The sequence below is a fragment of the Musca domestica genome, unplaced genomic scaffold (assembly GCF_030504385.1).
Source record: "Musca domestica strain aabys unplaced genomic scaffold, Musca_domestica.polishedcontigs.V.1.1 8, whole genome shotgun sequence".
Taxonomy (NCBI): Eukaryota; Metazoa; Arthropoda; class Insecta; order Diptera; family Muscidae; genus Musca; species Musca domestica.
In genome coordinates this window covers 15358222-15371332 of record NW_026712409.1, presented here as the reverse complement: position 1 = coordinate 15371332, position 13111 = coordinate 15358222, and the positions used below count along the sequence as shown (strand labels likewise).

The 13111-nt window shown below is 36.5% G+C and overlaps 6 protein-coding genes across 6 annotated transcripts; 5 read left to right on the top strand and 1 right to left on the bottom strand.

Annotated features, from left to right (window-relative positions):
• The first annotated feature begins 191 nt into the window (after positions 1-191).
• Positions 192-2129, top strand: LOC101901733 (deoxyribodipyrimidine photo-lyase). The gene is given in 4 exon segments (XM_011298069.3): positions 192-361; positions 419-603; positions 606-1832; positions 1898-2129. Coding segments are annotated over 4 exon segments (1629 nt in total). The 5' UTR covers positions 192-302; the 3' UTR covers positions 2056-2129.
• A 36-nt stretch (positions 2130-2165) lies between these two features.
• On the bottom strand, positions 2166-3383 carry LOC101901562 (proteasome subunit alpha type-6). The gene is made up of 4 exons (XM_005176997.4): positions 3155-3383; positions 2896-3072; positions 2679-2834; positions 2166-2616 (listed from the first exon to the last, which is right to left on the bottom strand). Exons 1-4 carry the CDS (start codon positions 3228-3230, stop codon positions 2291-2293), a joined length of 735 nt encoding a protein of 244 aa, XP_005177054.1. The 5' UTR covers positions 3231-3383; the 3' UTR covers positions 2166-2290.
• An 855-nt stretch (positions 3384-4238) lies between these two features.
• On the top strand, positions 4239-5480 carry LOC101901399 (hydroxysteroid dehydrogenase-like protein 2). Its single transcript, XM_005176996.4, has 3 exons — positions 4239-4573; positions 4631-4844; positions 4900-5480. The coding sequence occupies exons 1-3, from the start codon at positions 4396-4398 to the stop codon at positions 5381-5383; spliced, it is 876 nt and encodes a 291-aa protein (XP_005177053.1). The 5' UTR covers positions 4239-4395; the 3' UTR covers positions 5384-5480.
• An 81-nt stretch (positions 5481-5561) lies between these two features.
• On the top strand, positions 5562-7055 carry LOC101899669 (hydroxysteroid dehydrogenase-like protein 2). The gene is made up of 3 exons (XM_005177083.4): positions 5562-6018; positions 6079-6292; positions 6422-7055. The coding sequence occupies exons 1-3, from the start codon at positions 5841-5843 to the stop codon at positions 6903-6905; spliced, it is 876 nt and encodes a 291-aa protein (XP_005177140.1). The 5' UTR covers positions 5562-5840; the 3' UTR covers positions 6906-7055.
• Positions 7056-7584: 529 nt separating this feature from the next.
• Positions 7585-9816, top strand: LOC101901233 (uncharacterized). The gene is made up of 3 exons (XM_005176995.4): positions 7585-7800; positions 7928-8153; positions 8462-9816. The coding sequence occupies exons 1-3, from the start codon at positions 7730-7732 to the stop codon at positions 9392-9394; spliced, it is 1230 nt and encodes a 409-aa protein (XP_005177052.1). The 5' UTR covers positions 7585-7729; the 3' UTR covers positions 9395-9816.
• Positions 9817-10224: 408 nt separating this feature from the next.
• On the top strand, positions 10225-11372 carry LOC101901065 (ubiquitin-like-conjugating enzyme ATG10). The gene is made up of 3 exons (XM_005176994.4): positions 10225-10548; positions 10694-10838; positions 10903-11372. The coding sequence occupies exons 1-3, from the start codon at positions 10453-10455 to the stop codon at positions 11217-11219; spliced, it is 558 nt and encodes a 185-aa protein (XP_005177051.1). The 5' UTR covers positions 10225-10452; the 3' UTR covers positions 11220-11372.
• The last annotated feature ends 1739 nt before the right edge of the window (positions 11373-13111 follow it).

Below are 13111 nucleotides of genomic sequence, written 5' to 3'. Positions count from 1 at the left end.
TTTATAAAATGAAATTATTCTCTATGTAAACATTTTTTTTTAAATTTTCAGTGACAGGTTACATGTTAAAATAGCCTTAATTCAAGCGCAATGTGCTACAAAAGTAATTTTCGCTCGACTTCCGCATTCACTGTAAATTGATATCACAGCAGAAGAAGACAGTAGCTGGGCTACATCATCACCTTGTAAACATACTTTGTTTAAAACAACAACATCGATGTAATTGATGTAGTTTTAAATTGCATTTGAATCGTGTGAGTTGTGAAATTCTAACATTTGAACTCATTTTTCATACGTTTTTAATGAAGGTATGTTTTACTAATCATTTATTTCGACAATTAAAGTTTAGTGCAAGTAAAAGGTATGCAAAATATTGAGCCAACATACAACAACATTCTAATTTATTCTAACCGCCAAGGTCATTTTCCGCCATGAAACGAGCAAGAGGAGCCGAAGTTGAAAATTCCAAAAGTGCAAAGAAGCAAACCAACGATGCGGCAGCTAAACCTTCTGAATCATCCCCCGGCAAAAGTACGTCAAATTTTATAGACAATTTCAAGCAACAGCGGCTAGAATGTGCTTCTGATGTTCTACAATTTTCATTCAAAAGAAACGTGTACGAATTTTAAGCAAGGATCAAGAAGTGCGCGAAGATTGCAATGGTCCCGTCGTATACTGGATGTCACGTGATATGCGTGTCCAGGATAATTGGGCTTTCTTGTATGCTCAACGTTTGGCCTTGAAATTAGAATTACCATTGGTAGTGGTGTTTTGTTTAGTACCGAAGTTTTCAAATGCCACTATACGGCATTACAAATTTCTCTTGGGTGGCCTGGAAGAGGTTGCCAGTGAGTGCGAGGAATTGCAAATACCTTTTCAGCTATTAATGGGGCCTGCCAAGGAACGTTTATTGGAGTTTATGAAAGAACATGATGGAGCCGCTGTGGTTTGCGATTTTGCCCCTTTACGTGTCCCACTACAATGGGTGGATGATGTAAAGGTGGGTTTGGAGAAAGCATGTAAGTGTCCTCTCATACAAGTTGATGCCCACAATGTTGTACCTGTCTGGGTTGCTTCAGAGAAACAGGAATATGGTGCTCGCACCATTCGCAACAAAATCAATTCTAAACTACCAGAATTTCTTACCGAGTTTCCGCCTGTGGTAAAACACAAATATAAGCTAAAGGTGGCACTACCCAACGTCGATAGGAAGAAAGCATACGAATCTCTTGAGTGTGATATGACAGTAGATGAAGTACCGGGAATTCGTCCAGGCTATAAAGCAGCCTGCAAACAATTGGAAGAGTTTTGCACCAAACGTATAAAACTATTTGGTGAAAAACGCAATGATCCCACCATTAATGCCTTATCTGGATTATCACCTTGGTTTCATTTTGGCCAAATATCCGTCCAACGATGCGTACTTGCGGTACGTTTGAATAAAAATAAATATAAAGAATCTGTGGAAGCATTCTGTGAAGAAGCCATAGTTCGTCGTGAACTAGCCGATAACTTTTGTTATTACAATAAAAACTATGATAATCTTAAAGGCCTGCACGATTGGGCAGCCAAAACCCTCAACGACCATCGCAAAGATAAGCGATCGCCATGTTATAGTTTGGAGGAATTTGAGACGGCCCACACACATGATGACCTGTGGAACAGTGCCCAGTTGCAGCTGGTAAAGGAAGGAAAAATGCATGGGTTTTTGCGTATGTATTGGGCCAAGAAAATCTTGGAGTGGTCTGAATCACCAGAAAAGGCATTGGAAATTGCTATTCTACTAAATGATAAATACAGTTTGGATGGTAGAGATCCTAACGGCTATGTGGGTAAGTTGTAATGCAATATATTTATGAAAGGCTTTATAGAATAATTTACATTTCAAAAAATCTAGGTTGCATGTGGTCCATTGGCGGAATTCATGACCAAGGTTGGGCTGAAAGAGCTATATTTGGTAAAATTCGCTACATGAACTACCAGGGGTGTAAACGAAAATTTGATGTCAATGCATTTGTAGTGCGTTATGGAGGCAAAGCATATCACAAGAAGTAGAATTTTACATACAACCAATATGTATTTGTTACTTTTTATATTCTTTTTTTAATAAAGCGAGCGCAGAACCTCAACACAGGAAGAATTATTTAATAAATCAAAAACAAACATTTTCTTCTGATTTCTTATCCAGATTCCATTAAATTTTTGTTTTACAAATTAAAAAAGAACTTATGCGTATTAAAAGATGACAGTTGTTTTTGCAGTCTCATTTCAAATGCGACTGTTCCAAAATTTAATCCTTCTCAGCAATTTTGGTTAAGTGGTCTTCAATTTCCTTTTCACTTAGCACTGTAAACTCGGGACGCTCCTTGCTAACAACCGCAATTTCGATGCCATTAGGCTTGAAATCAACGGCCAAAACATTGGACAAACAGGTTATGGCCATTTGAATGGTTTTCTCTTCGTTAAGATTGGGTTTGTATTTCTTTTCCAAATAACTGTTGGCCTCCAATTGTTTGACACCTACAGAAATGGCACGGTATCCACAATAGTAACCAGCTGGATCGGTTTTATATACACAGGGGCCCTTTTCGTCGTCATATGCTATGAGAGTCATACCTATGTATGGTATTTACAGATTTAGATCATTCAATCAAGTAATCTTTAAAATGTATACTTACTGCAACCCAAGGGACGCATTTCAGCATTTTGAGTATAAACTTGATTTATATCAGCAATGCGACGGCACAAAACATCCACTGGCATATCGTAGCCGAATTTGTAACGCCAATTGGCAGCTTCATAACGTGCCTTTTGCACCTGGGATCTGCTATCGGCTGGAATCCACAAAATGACGTTATAAAATTATTTTACACATAAAATAAATTTTATAATTACCAATACGTCCGGTCATTACACATCCAATATTTTTGGTGATTCTGAACAAATGTGTCACGGTAGAAGGATCAATCAATTTCTCCGTCACCTTTTTTTGAGTGGCAACCACAGCACAATCTGCACCCTTTATGGCTACCGAGGTAATACCTTCCTGGTTGATGGACTTGAAGGCATATTCTACAAAATTAAGATGGAAACATTAACTTCTTGTCCCCTTACTGTGCTAGTGATTTTGCAAAATCATGCAAGGCAAACTTACCGACTTGATATAGTCTTCCTTCAGGCGAGAAAATAGTAATGTGTCTATCGAAACCAGCAGAACTTCCGCGAGACATAATTACTTCTTAATGGCTGAGAATACAAGCGGAGAAAACTCTAATTTTATTTAAAAATGCAAAAATAAAAACTTTTTGCAATGCGGCAAATCAATCTCCTAAACAACCGTCTCACTACAAACAAAATCAACCAGTCATGCAGCTGTCAAAATATGACATTGGAATTAGGAGATGTTCTACCTAAGAGAAACGCGTACAACATTCCATTTTATATGCCACCGTTACACGATGTGTTAATGACATCAAAAGAAAACAGTTATTTTGTCACAAAATTTATTAAAAACATGCGGTGTGCTTGGGTGTTTACATATAAAATCTTTAGCCGGTTTTACAGCCAGTATTAAATTTAATAATGATTGGTCAATTATCTGATTAAATGCTTGTAATTTTGGTAGTTCACGAAATTTATTGAAATACAGCTACCAAAATTAAGTCGTCACCTAGTTCTACCCACGGTAAAGCAAAATAGCTTTAATGCGCGTCTCACAATTTAAGTGTCATTCCCTCATTGATCTTGAAAATATTCTGATTTTATTTTTCAAAATAATAAAAATTATTCAAATCAAATTCAATTCAATAAAACTAGAAGAAAATTTTAATCAGCTGGTAGCTCTACCTTACCTTTTTCATTGTAGCTGTGCTGTCAACTTAAATTTAGACTTTTCACTCATTATTATGCATCTTGTAATCGCATTTAAAACCAAATGTACAGTTAAGCGCTGAAAACAATTCTGCAAAAATTGTGCAGCCTTTTTAGAATGTAAATAAACTGTAAGTTAATCAGACAGCATCCCTGTAAAACATTGCAAGCAATCAACTGATTTATAAAATAAAAATAAAATTTGTCCACATATTAGTAATAAATTTATAATTTATATTGTTAAAATTCATACAATTCAGGTTAGTCAGCTGCTGCTTTCAGCTTATCCAATTTAACAGTTAATTTTTGAATTCGCTCAATTCAAGGCGAATTTCACATTGGCACTAAATATGCTATCAATTCACTTTGTGTTTATTATCTTATCAAGAGAGATTGAACATTGGACATTTACAAACGAGTTGCAAACTAATAAATGTTTTGCACGGATTTGTGGAATATATCCAGACCTTTTTCTATATCACTTCACTTACATTCCTTCTACGTTCAAAGACATACAGGTGAACAATGCTAAATAACGGTGCTTTAAAAGGAAAAACTCTGTTCATAACTGGAGCCTCAAGAGGCATTGGTAAGGCAATTGCTTTAAAGGCGGCCAAGGATGGAGCCAATATTGTTATCGCGGCCAAAACCAGTGATCCCCATCCCAAATTGCCTGGTACCATTTATACCGCCGCTGAAGAAAGTAAGTTAGCGAAATAAACGGAGTATTGAAGTTTGCTAAATTCTTTAATTCGTTTAGTTGAGAAGGCCGGTGGAAAGGCATTGCCCTGTATTGTAGATGTTCGCGATGAACAACAAGTGAAAGCAGCTGTTAAAGCTGCTGTGGACAAATTTGGTGGCATTGATATTGTCATAAACAACGCCAGTGCTATTTCTCTGACTCCAACTATGGAAACAGAAATGAAACGATATGATCTAATGCATAACATAAATACCAGAGGAACATTTTTGGTGTAAGTATCGAATCTCGCTTCTATGGCATGTTTTTATGTATTACTCCAATTTTAGATCCAAAGAATGCCTTCCCTACTTGCTGAAGAGCAAACATGCTCACATTTTGAACATATCCCCACCATTGAGTATGAAACCAATTTGGTTTGGTAGTCATGTTGCCTATACAATGGCTAAATATGGCATGTCCATGTGTGTTTTGGGCATGGCCGAAGAGTTCAAAGATCAAAATGTTTCTGTAAATGCCTTGTGGCCCCAGACTGCAATTCAAACAGCTGCTATTGATATGTTAAATGGTCCCGAAGCTGCCCAATACTCTAGAAAAGTTGATATTATGGCTGATGCTGCATACGCCATCTTATCTCAAGTTCCACCCAAGGCTCCCACGGGCCAATTCTTTATCGATGAAAAAGTTTTGCTTAAAGCTGGTGTTACTGATCTGAAACAATATGCCGTCAATCCAGCAAATGCCGATAAGTTGCATTTAGATTTCTTTTTGGAAGATGTTGAAGAATATCAGGCACCAAAAGCTAAATTGTAAATATTTTAAATAGAAGTAATGCATAAAAGAATATTTGTAATTTTTGTAAATGATTTACGGAAAGGGGCAATAAATAGTTTTTATTTTTATAAGAAAATATTTGCTTTTATATCTCCTAATATCCATGTTTATCAACTCTAGGGAGGTTGGAAAGTAATAAATACGATCCAGTGACTTGCTACACAATTAAATATTGTCCAACAGAAAAGCTCTTATTCTATTAAAATGCAAAGATGTTACCATAATAATGTCAATTTAGGCTGTTAAATAAAGGAAAAGGCCAATAGCATTGTTATTTTCATATTTCGAATATCAAATCTTATCATGTGGACATTGAACTAGAAAAAAATAGATTAAATAAGTACCCCCAACAAACGGAGATAAAAATAATAATGCTGCAAATATTGACTGCATTGAAGAAAATTTGCATTTGTGTTTTATACGGCAAGCAATTAACATGGAAAATAACGGATCTTTAAAGGGGAAAACTTTATTTATTACCGGTGCCTCAAGGGGTATTGGTAAAGCCATAGCTTTAAAGGCAGCCAGAGATGGTGCCAATATCGTTATTGCCGCCAAGACAAGCGATCCTCATCCTAAATTACCGGGCACAATTTACACTGCTGCCGAAGAGAGTAAGTATTCCAGTGGGAGTGAGATCTTTATAAACAAATATGCATTTCATTTTATTTTAGTTGAAAAGGCCGGTGGCAAAGCTTTACCTTGTATTGTGGATGTTCGAGATGAGCAGCAGGTAAAGGCTGCTGTCAAAGCAGCCGTAGATAAGTTCGGAGGCATCGATATTTTGGTCAACAATGCCAGTGCCATATCAATAACATCCACCATGGCAACTGAAATGAAACGTTTTGACCTCATGCACAATATCAACACCAGAGGAACTTTCTTGGTGTACGTATAAATTTATCAGGTGAAAAATTAGGAGATCCAAAATTAATTTTAGACTTACGGCTCATCGCAGCACTCACAATAAAATATGAATTTTTCTGGCCTTTACAAAAATTACCTATATACTTTCAGTTCCAAGGAATGCTTACCCTATCTGCTGAAAAGCAAACATGCCCATATCTTGAACATATCCCCACCATTGAGTATGAAACCGATTTGGTTTGAAAATCACGTTGCCTACACCATGGCTAAATACGGTATGTCAATGTGTGTTCTGGGTATGGCTGCAGAGTTCAAATATCAAAATGTTGCTGTGAATGCCCTGTGGCCCCAGACGACAATTCACACGGCTGCTATTGATATGCTTAATGGTCCGGAAAGTGCCAAGTTTTCTCGCAAGCCAGACATTATGGCTGATGCTGCTTATGCTATTTTATCCCAAGCTCCTCCCCAGGCACCAACCGGTCAATTCTTTATTGATGAGAAAGTTTTACTAAAAGCTGGCGTTAAGGATTTGAAAGCATACGCTGTAGATCCAGCCAATGCTGATAATTTACATTTGGACTTCTTTCTGGAAGATAGTGATGAATATATACCTTTAAAAGCTAGGTTGTAATAATTAAACATTTGTTTTGAATGCATCAAATACTTTGTTTTCTATTTAAAATATTAAGGGTTTTGCTAATTTGGAGAAAGTAAATAAAATCCTGTAATAAATTAGGTGTACCATTCTAATCCGTTCTATAGGAAAAAGCTGTTAATAGAACATAAGGTTTCCCTATAAATCTTTTGAATTGTAATAACATGTCTTTTGGCACTCCCCCGAACTAAATATAGCTTTATACTAACTACTATATATAGCTTGATAATAGTACATTATATATATTCGTTTCTTTATTTTTGTTCCCTAGAAAGTTTGCTATAAAAATGCTTAATATAAAATTTAAAACTCTACATAGGACTTTAAAAGGATGTGTAAACTAGAATTTGTTGTATATGTATCCTTATATTATATATAAATTTATGTTTTTTACAGAGAGTTTAACCACTTTTATGAAGATTTATTTGGAATTGGAAATTAAAATACAGTAAATTGAAAAACAAAATCTTGGGACAAGCTTAGAATTGGATAACAGCTTCTTCTTCTTACTTGCTGCATCCAAAGTGAGGTGAGTTCCATTTTGACTTCCGTCTCGCCAGCAAAGCTATGTAAAGTAAGATGATTCCCAGAGGAGACAGTTTGACAGTTAATCAGATTATCAGAAAATGCGTTTTAATCGAAGCGAAGTTCACTGTGACATTAAAACTTGATATCATTCATTGAATACCGATTACCGAATAGCGTACACCATAACAAGAAGAAGAATTTCCGACTCAGACCTGCAAAAGGTTGCAGGAGTTAAAAAATAAGAAAATTAAGAAGGAAATACAAATATAATCATGCAGGACGATGAGGCCGAACATCTAAAGAATCAATTGACATTGGCACGCAATGAAATTAATAAATTAAGGTATGTCTACTTACTTCAATCCAATAATAATCCATATTAACGAAAAGTCCTTTCATTGTCTTTCGTCCTACACCAAACACCCACACATTATTCATAATTAATTGATTGGACATTTCACATCATACAGACAACAAGTTCGCAGCTTGCAACATAAACAAAAGAAGGACATCGATGACATTGCACGACTTTTGAGGAACTACCGCTGTGAAGGATGCCGCCAACGGGAAAACAATCATAACAGCAATGATGAATGCATCTTAACGACCAACAATGATGCGTCGACCTTGACCATCACAACAGATGTAAAATGTTCTCCAACAACAAAAACCGAACAGCAATACCCCCAAACCAAGGTAGGTAGCATTGCATTTTGATTTGAGTGGGTGGGCCTGTGTGTGTGTGTGTTTCAAAAGGTAAATTTTATTTAACAAACATCTTCCAGATGCGCGCACATTTATTTTTAGAACATTTGATTCATTATCCCTTTGTGTCGGTCTAACGGACTCCCACATAACTTTTAAGGCACCTACAATGCCGTGGAGGATACATTAATTTTGTCCATTAAAAACATATAATAGATTATTTTTATCAGAAATAATTTTTCCTCGAACCCCATGTATTACCATATTGTCATATAACCGATTTCTTTTTATTTTTGTAGGAAATATTTCGTCCCATTGGTTTGATACGTACATGCTTTCCCGAGAAACGTGCTGTGCCGCGACAGTCCAGTGTTGGTGGCCGCTTACGCGGTTTAATTGAATTGAATGCCGATGTATTTACAAATCCGGAACATGCATTGGACGGTCTGGAGGAATATTCGCATCTATGGATTATTTATCATTTCCATAAGAATAATTCTCATCCAAAAGCAAAAGTTGCTCCGCCTCGTTTGGGCGGTGAAAGAGTTGGTGTTTTTGCTACACGTTCCCCGCATCGTCCCTGTCCCATTGGCTTATCGTTGGTGGAGATTGAGAGAGTAGAAGCCGCTTCTATTAGCTTCTTTGGTACCGATATGGTTGATGGTACACCTGTATTGGATATAAAACCGTACATACCATTTTATGATTCTCCCATCACGGATAGCGGTCGCATTTCTACCGGTCCAGGTGAACCAACAACATCAGATTTTTATAATTTTCGCCAAGAACCAGATGGCGAAGAATCGGAAATGGAAATGATGGGGGCTGCATCATTGGCCCAGACACCGGTAAATTTTAGCAATCATTACACCCCACCCCCGCAAGCAGTTAAAGTACCCTCATGGGTGACAGCAGCACATCGTTTAATTGTTACATTCAACGACAGGGCCGAGGCTCAGTTGCAATCTCTGCGTATACAAAAGCAATGTATAATTGACATCCTGGAGGCTGATCCACGTTCCGTATATTTGCGTACAAAATACAATTCACAAATTTTCACATTCCAATTGAGTGAAGTCACGGTGACGTGCAAATTTGATGATAAAAATTCAACAGTTACCGTATTACAAATACGGCCAACAGAACATTTACAGGATGTTAATAATGATATCACAACAAATAATGCACACGGCATTGCCTATAATGGAGTGGAAGGAGTTGACAACGAGTAGGGCTAGGAGTTATAGTGAGTATTTTTTTTGGAGTCAAACATGGATAGATAACAAAAACATAGAGTTAATGCTTTATAATGTTCATAAAAAAGGAAATTGTTTTAGAATATTTCAGCTGCAAGGATATGACAAAGTCATATACAACACTGAACTCTTGTTGGAAAACAAATGCTTAATATATATATTTTATCAACAAAAATTCTAAATAAGATGATACTTTATAATAATTTAGTTTTATTTATGCATTTATTTTTCTATATGTACAAAAAAACATTAACAATGACTATATGTATTCATACATAAATTAAACGATTATTTTTACCCGTTATGTTGCAATATTCTGCTCATTTAATTGGTTTAAAAAGCAAAGCTATATAAACATAGAATAAATATGAGTTGAATTATTCATATATACATACAAATGACGGCTTTTAACTTATTCGGGCTAGAATTATAATTAAAAAGGGCTGACGATGATTAGAAATCAAAAATTGTAATTAATTAAGAGGAGGTTTGTGAAGCCTTAATGACATTTTTTCAAAAAGACACCATCCACCCAAGAATTCAAAAAAATGATTTTAAAAGCTTGGACAAAACTGAAATTTATAATGAAACGTATACATGGGAACTATATCCAGATCCTATTGGAATTTCAGTAAACTTAACATTTTTTATTAATCTTGACAACTCTTTTGAGGACATGGCAACACTTTTTATTAGCTGTTTTTTTTTTTGTTTTTGATTTAAAATTGAGTGGGTAAATTTGTCTTTGCTTTTGTCCTTTTGTTTAGAATAGACGTAAAACAAAATGCGAAAAATCGAGTAAACAGTTGATAATTAGGTTTCCAAAAGCCGACAATGATCGATACCGCAAAATATCGACAACATAGCATATCGATTTTTCGCCTAATAAGTGTTGCCAACCATGAATCTAAAGGAAATTGTTAAGAAAACACGAATAAATTATGATGGATGTAAACAATTTTTACAATATTTATTATATTAAGTCTAAATAAACGTTTTATTTCATAACCAATAAAAATATATTCATTTTTACGATGTCCTGCATGAGCTGGGCAGATTTTTGCCAGGAATCCCAAGAACTTTTGGAGATGTCTAGAAGACTGATTGATACATGGAGCTGGGAAGAAAAGGTAAGTGAAATTGAGCTTCTCTGTGATAGCCATCTCTTGTTCCTCTTCATTTCAAGATTTCCTTTTGAGAAAATTACATTGTTTGGCTACGGAACAATTACATCCTGTAGTGACAAACTTAATTACATATTTTCTCTTATTTCAGACTTCCGATGAGGGTCAATCATACTTGGTGTATAAACAAAAACTTTCCGATCCACTTACACAGGACTTAATACAAATTGAATATAACATAGTATATTCGATATCATATCAAGTTCCCATAATGTATTTTCAGGCCCATCATAGTGGTATGAAGAACTAAGAATTTTTTCTTAATAAAATACATTTTAATTGATTTTAATAACTTTATAGATGGGAAAATGCTAAGTTTGGAGAGCGTTTGGCAATTATTTCTATTCCAAAAAGATTCCCAATACTCACGTGAAGATATGCTAAGCATTCTAACGCAAATGGAACATCCGGTGCTCTTTAAACCCTACATGTGTCTACATCCATGTCGTACAGCGGAAATTCTCGAACAAATGCCGCATAGTAAAAATCGTATATTAACATTTATTAGTATAATGGGTCCATATTTACAATTGAATTTAGATAATGGTTATGGCTTGCTGTGTAGAGGAGAAGGAGAGTACTTGAGTGACGATGTGAAGAACCTACCTACAGTATAAATATGTCCAACTAGTCATGATAGCATTAAGTGAATTAGATTTTGATATTTGTTGATTGATGGTTATAATCGTATTTTGTATAATTTGTACAATTGGAACATTGTCTTTTATACATAACACTTGACTGAAATAAAGACATTGCATTTCCATACAGATTCAGCGGTATTCGCCTGTCTTTTTAATATAGTGTATAGGTGAGCTGACACTCAGATAGGGATATATTGACTCAAGTATTGTACAGCTTTAGGGGTTTTATTGAGTAAAAAACTTTCGGGCGAAGAACGTTCATCTTTCCGAAGTAATAAGGATTTTAATTTAAATTTATTAGGGTTTAGCATTTGGGGGATTTAGTGAGTAAGAAATCTGTAGGCGAAGAATGTTCAGATTTCTCAAGTAATAAGGATTTTAATTTAAAATCGTAATTGTTCAGTCAGGCAAAACGAATGAAGTTAGACTCCTGAATATTAACATGAGGGTCACTAACGTAGAGCTGAAGTTGAAGATTCGTACTTTAAGGGTACAATACGATGATAAAGAGCTAGAATTTTGAGATTTTGCATGAGTGCCACTTATGGAGCAAAGAGATAGAATACTGCAGACGTAGCTTGAGTTCTGTAGTTAGTTTTTCGAGAATCGAAAAATAAGTAACTGTAACTTCTATACGGGAGTAAATTTCGTACTATTGAAAAATAGGAATTGCTAAATGGCAGCACTCGTTTTGGCTGGACAGATAGAGTTGGGATTCTGGCTTATGATACCGGTTTCAACGTATGTATTGGTAGGGTACGAATATTACTCATTGGAATTTTATTAAATACGACGATTTGGTATATGTTGGTTGTTTTTTTATAGTCCCAATGTAATCGCTAGAAAAGGCTGCGCAGGAACTGAACTACGAACCAACAACATGTCAATCAGAGTAAAAAGTGTTAGGTTTTCAACCACTACTGTTGTGACTTCTTCAAAGATTGTATGAAGTGGGGATTGTGGTAAAAATGGGTGACCGTTTTAATAAAATTTTTGAAAATAAAGTATTCCTCTGATTTGAAAATTTTCATAAAGAAATAGCTGAAACTTCTTTACCTTTAGGGATTTTTTAAATAAAGAGGCGTTGAAGAGGAGGGGGAGAGAGGAAGAGGGACAAAGAGGAAGAGAGGGGAAGAGAGAGAAAGAGGGGGAGAGGAAAAGAGGAAGAGGGGGAGAGAGGAAGAGGGAGAGAGAGAGAGAGAGAGAGGAAGAGGGAGATAGAGGAAGAGAGAGAGTAAGAGGGAGAGAGAGGAAAAGTGGGAGAAAGGAAGAGGGGGAGAGAGCAAGAAGCGGAGAAAGGAAGGGGGAGAGAGAGGAAGAGGGAGAGAGAGAAAGGAAGAGGGAGAGAGAAGAAGAGGGAGAGAGAAAGGAAGAGGGAGAGAGAAGAAGAGGGAGAGAGAGAGGAAGAGGGAGAGGGAGAGAGAGGAAGAGGGAGAGAGAGGAAGAGAGAGATGGAGAGGGAGAGAGAGAGAGAGGAAGAGAGAGATGGAGAGGGAGAGAGAGAGAGAGGAAGAGAGAGATGGATAGAGAGAGAGAGAGAGAGGGAAAGAGAGAAGAAGAGGGAGAGAGAGAGAGAGAGAGGAAGAGGGAGAGAGAGAGAGAGAGAGAGAGAGGAAAGAGGGAGAGAGAGAGAGAAAAGGTCAATGACCCCAGGTCAAGAGGTCAATGACCCCAGGTCAAGAGGTCATTGACCCCCAGGTCAAGAGGTCATTGACAACCAGGTCAAGGGGTCATTGACCCCAGGTCAAGAGGTCATTGACCCCAGGTCAAGAGGTCATTGACCCCAGGTCAAGGAGTCAAGGAGAGGAAGAGAGAGAGGAAAAGGGAGAGAGAAAAGGAGAGAGAGGAAGAGAAGAGAGAGAGAG

Excerpts from the sequence above, each read along its gene's own strand:
- LOC101901562 (XM_005176997.4), bottom strand. The coding sequence starts at position 3,230 with ATGTCTCGCGGAAGTTCTGCTGGTTTCGATAGACACATTACTATTTTC. Across the intron at positions 3,073-3,154 it reads AGGAAGACTATATCAAGTCG|AATATGCCTTCAAGTCCATC; the intron begins GTAAGTTTGCCT and ends TTAATTTTGTAG. Across the intron at positions 2,835-2,895 it reads TGTAATGACCGGACGTATTG|CCGATAGCAGATCCCAGGTG; the intron begins GTAATTATAAAA and ends TGTGGATTCCAG.
- LOC101899669 (XM_005177083.4), top strand. The coding sequence starts at position 5,841 with ATGGAAAATAACGGATCTTTAAAGGGGAAAACTTTATTTATTACCGGT. Across the intron at positions 6,019-6,078 it reads TTACACTGCTGCCGAAGAGA|TTGAAAAGGCCGGTGGCAAA; the intron begins GTAAGTATTCCA and ends ATTTTATTTTAG. Across the intron at positions 6,293-6,421 it reads ACCAGAGGAACTTTCTTGGT|TTCCAAGGAATGCTTACCCT; the intron begins GTACGTATAAAT and ends ATATACTTTCAG.
- LOC101901065 (XM_005176994.4), top strand. The coding sequence starts at position 10,453 with ATGTCCTGCATGAGCTGGGCAGATTTTTGCCAGGAATCCCAAGAACTT. Across the intron at positions 10,549-10,693 it reads CATGGAGCTGGGAAGAAAAG|ACTTCCGATGAGGGTCAATC; the intron begins GTAAGTGAAATT and ends CTCTTATTTCAG. Across the intron at positions 10,839-10,902 it reads TTTTCAGGCCCATCATAGTG|ATGGGAAAATGCTAAGTTTG; the intron begins GTATGAAGAACT and ends ATAACTTTATAG.
- LOC101901399 (XM_005176996.4), top strand. The coding sequence starts at position 4,396 with ATGCTAAATAACGGTGCTTTAAAAGGAAAAACTCTGTTCATAACTGGA. Across the intron at positions 4,574-4,630 it reads TTATACCGCCGCTGAAGAAA|TTGAGAAGGCCGGTGGAAAG; the intron begins GTAAGTTAGCGA and ends TAATTCGTTTAG. Across the intron at positions 4,845-4,899 it reads ACCAGAGGAACATTTTTGGT|ATCCAAAGAATGCCTTCCCT; the intron begins GTAAGTATCGAA and ends CTCCAATTTTAG.
- LOC101901233 (XM_005176995.4), top strand. The coding sequence starts at position 7,730 with ATGCAGGACGATGAGGCCGAACATCTAAAGAATCAATTGACATTGGCA. Across the intron at positions 7,801-7,927 it reads AATGAAATTAATAAATTAAG|ACAACAAGTTCGCAGCTTGC; the intron begins GTATGTCTACTT and ends CACATCATACAG. Across the intron at positions 8,154-8,461 it reads AGCAATACCCCCAAACCAAG|GAAATATTTCGTCCCATTGG; the intron begins GTAGGTAGCATT and ends TTATTTTTGTAG.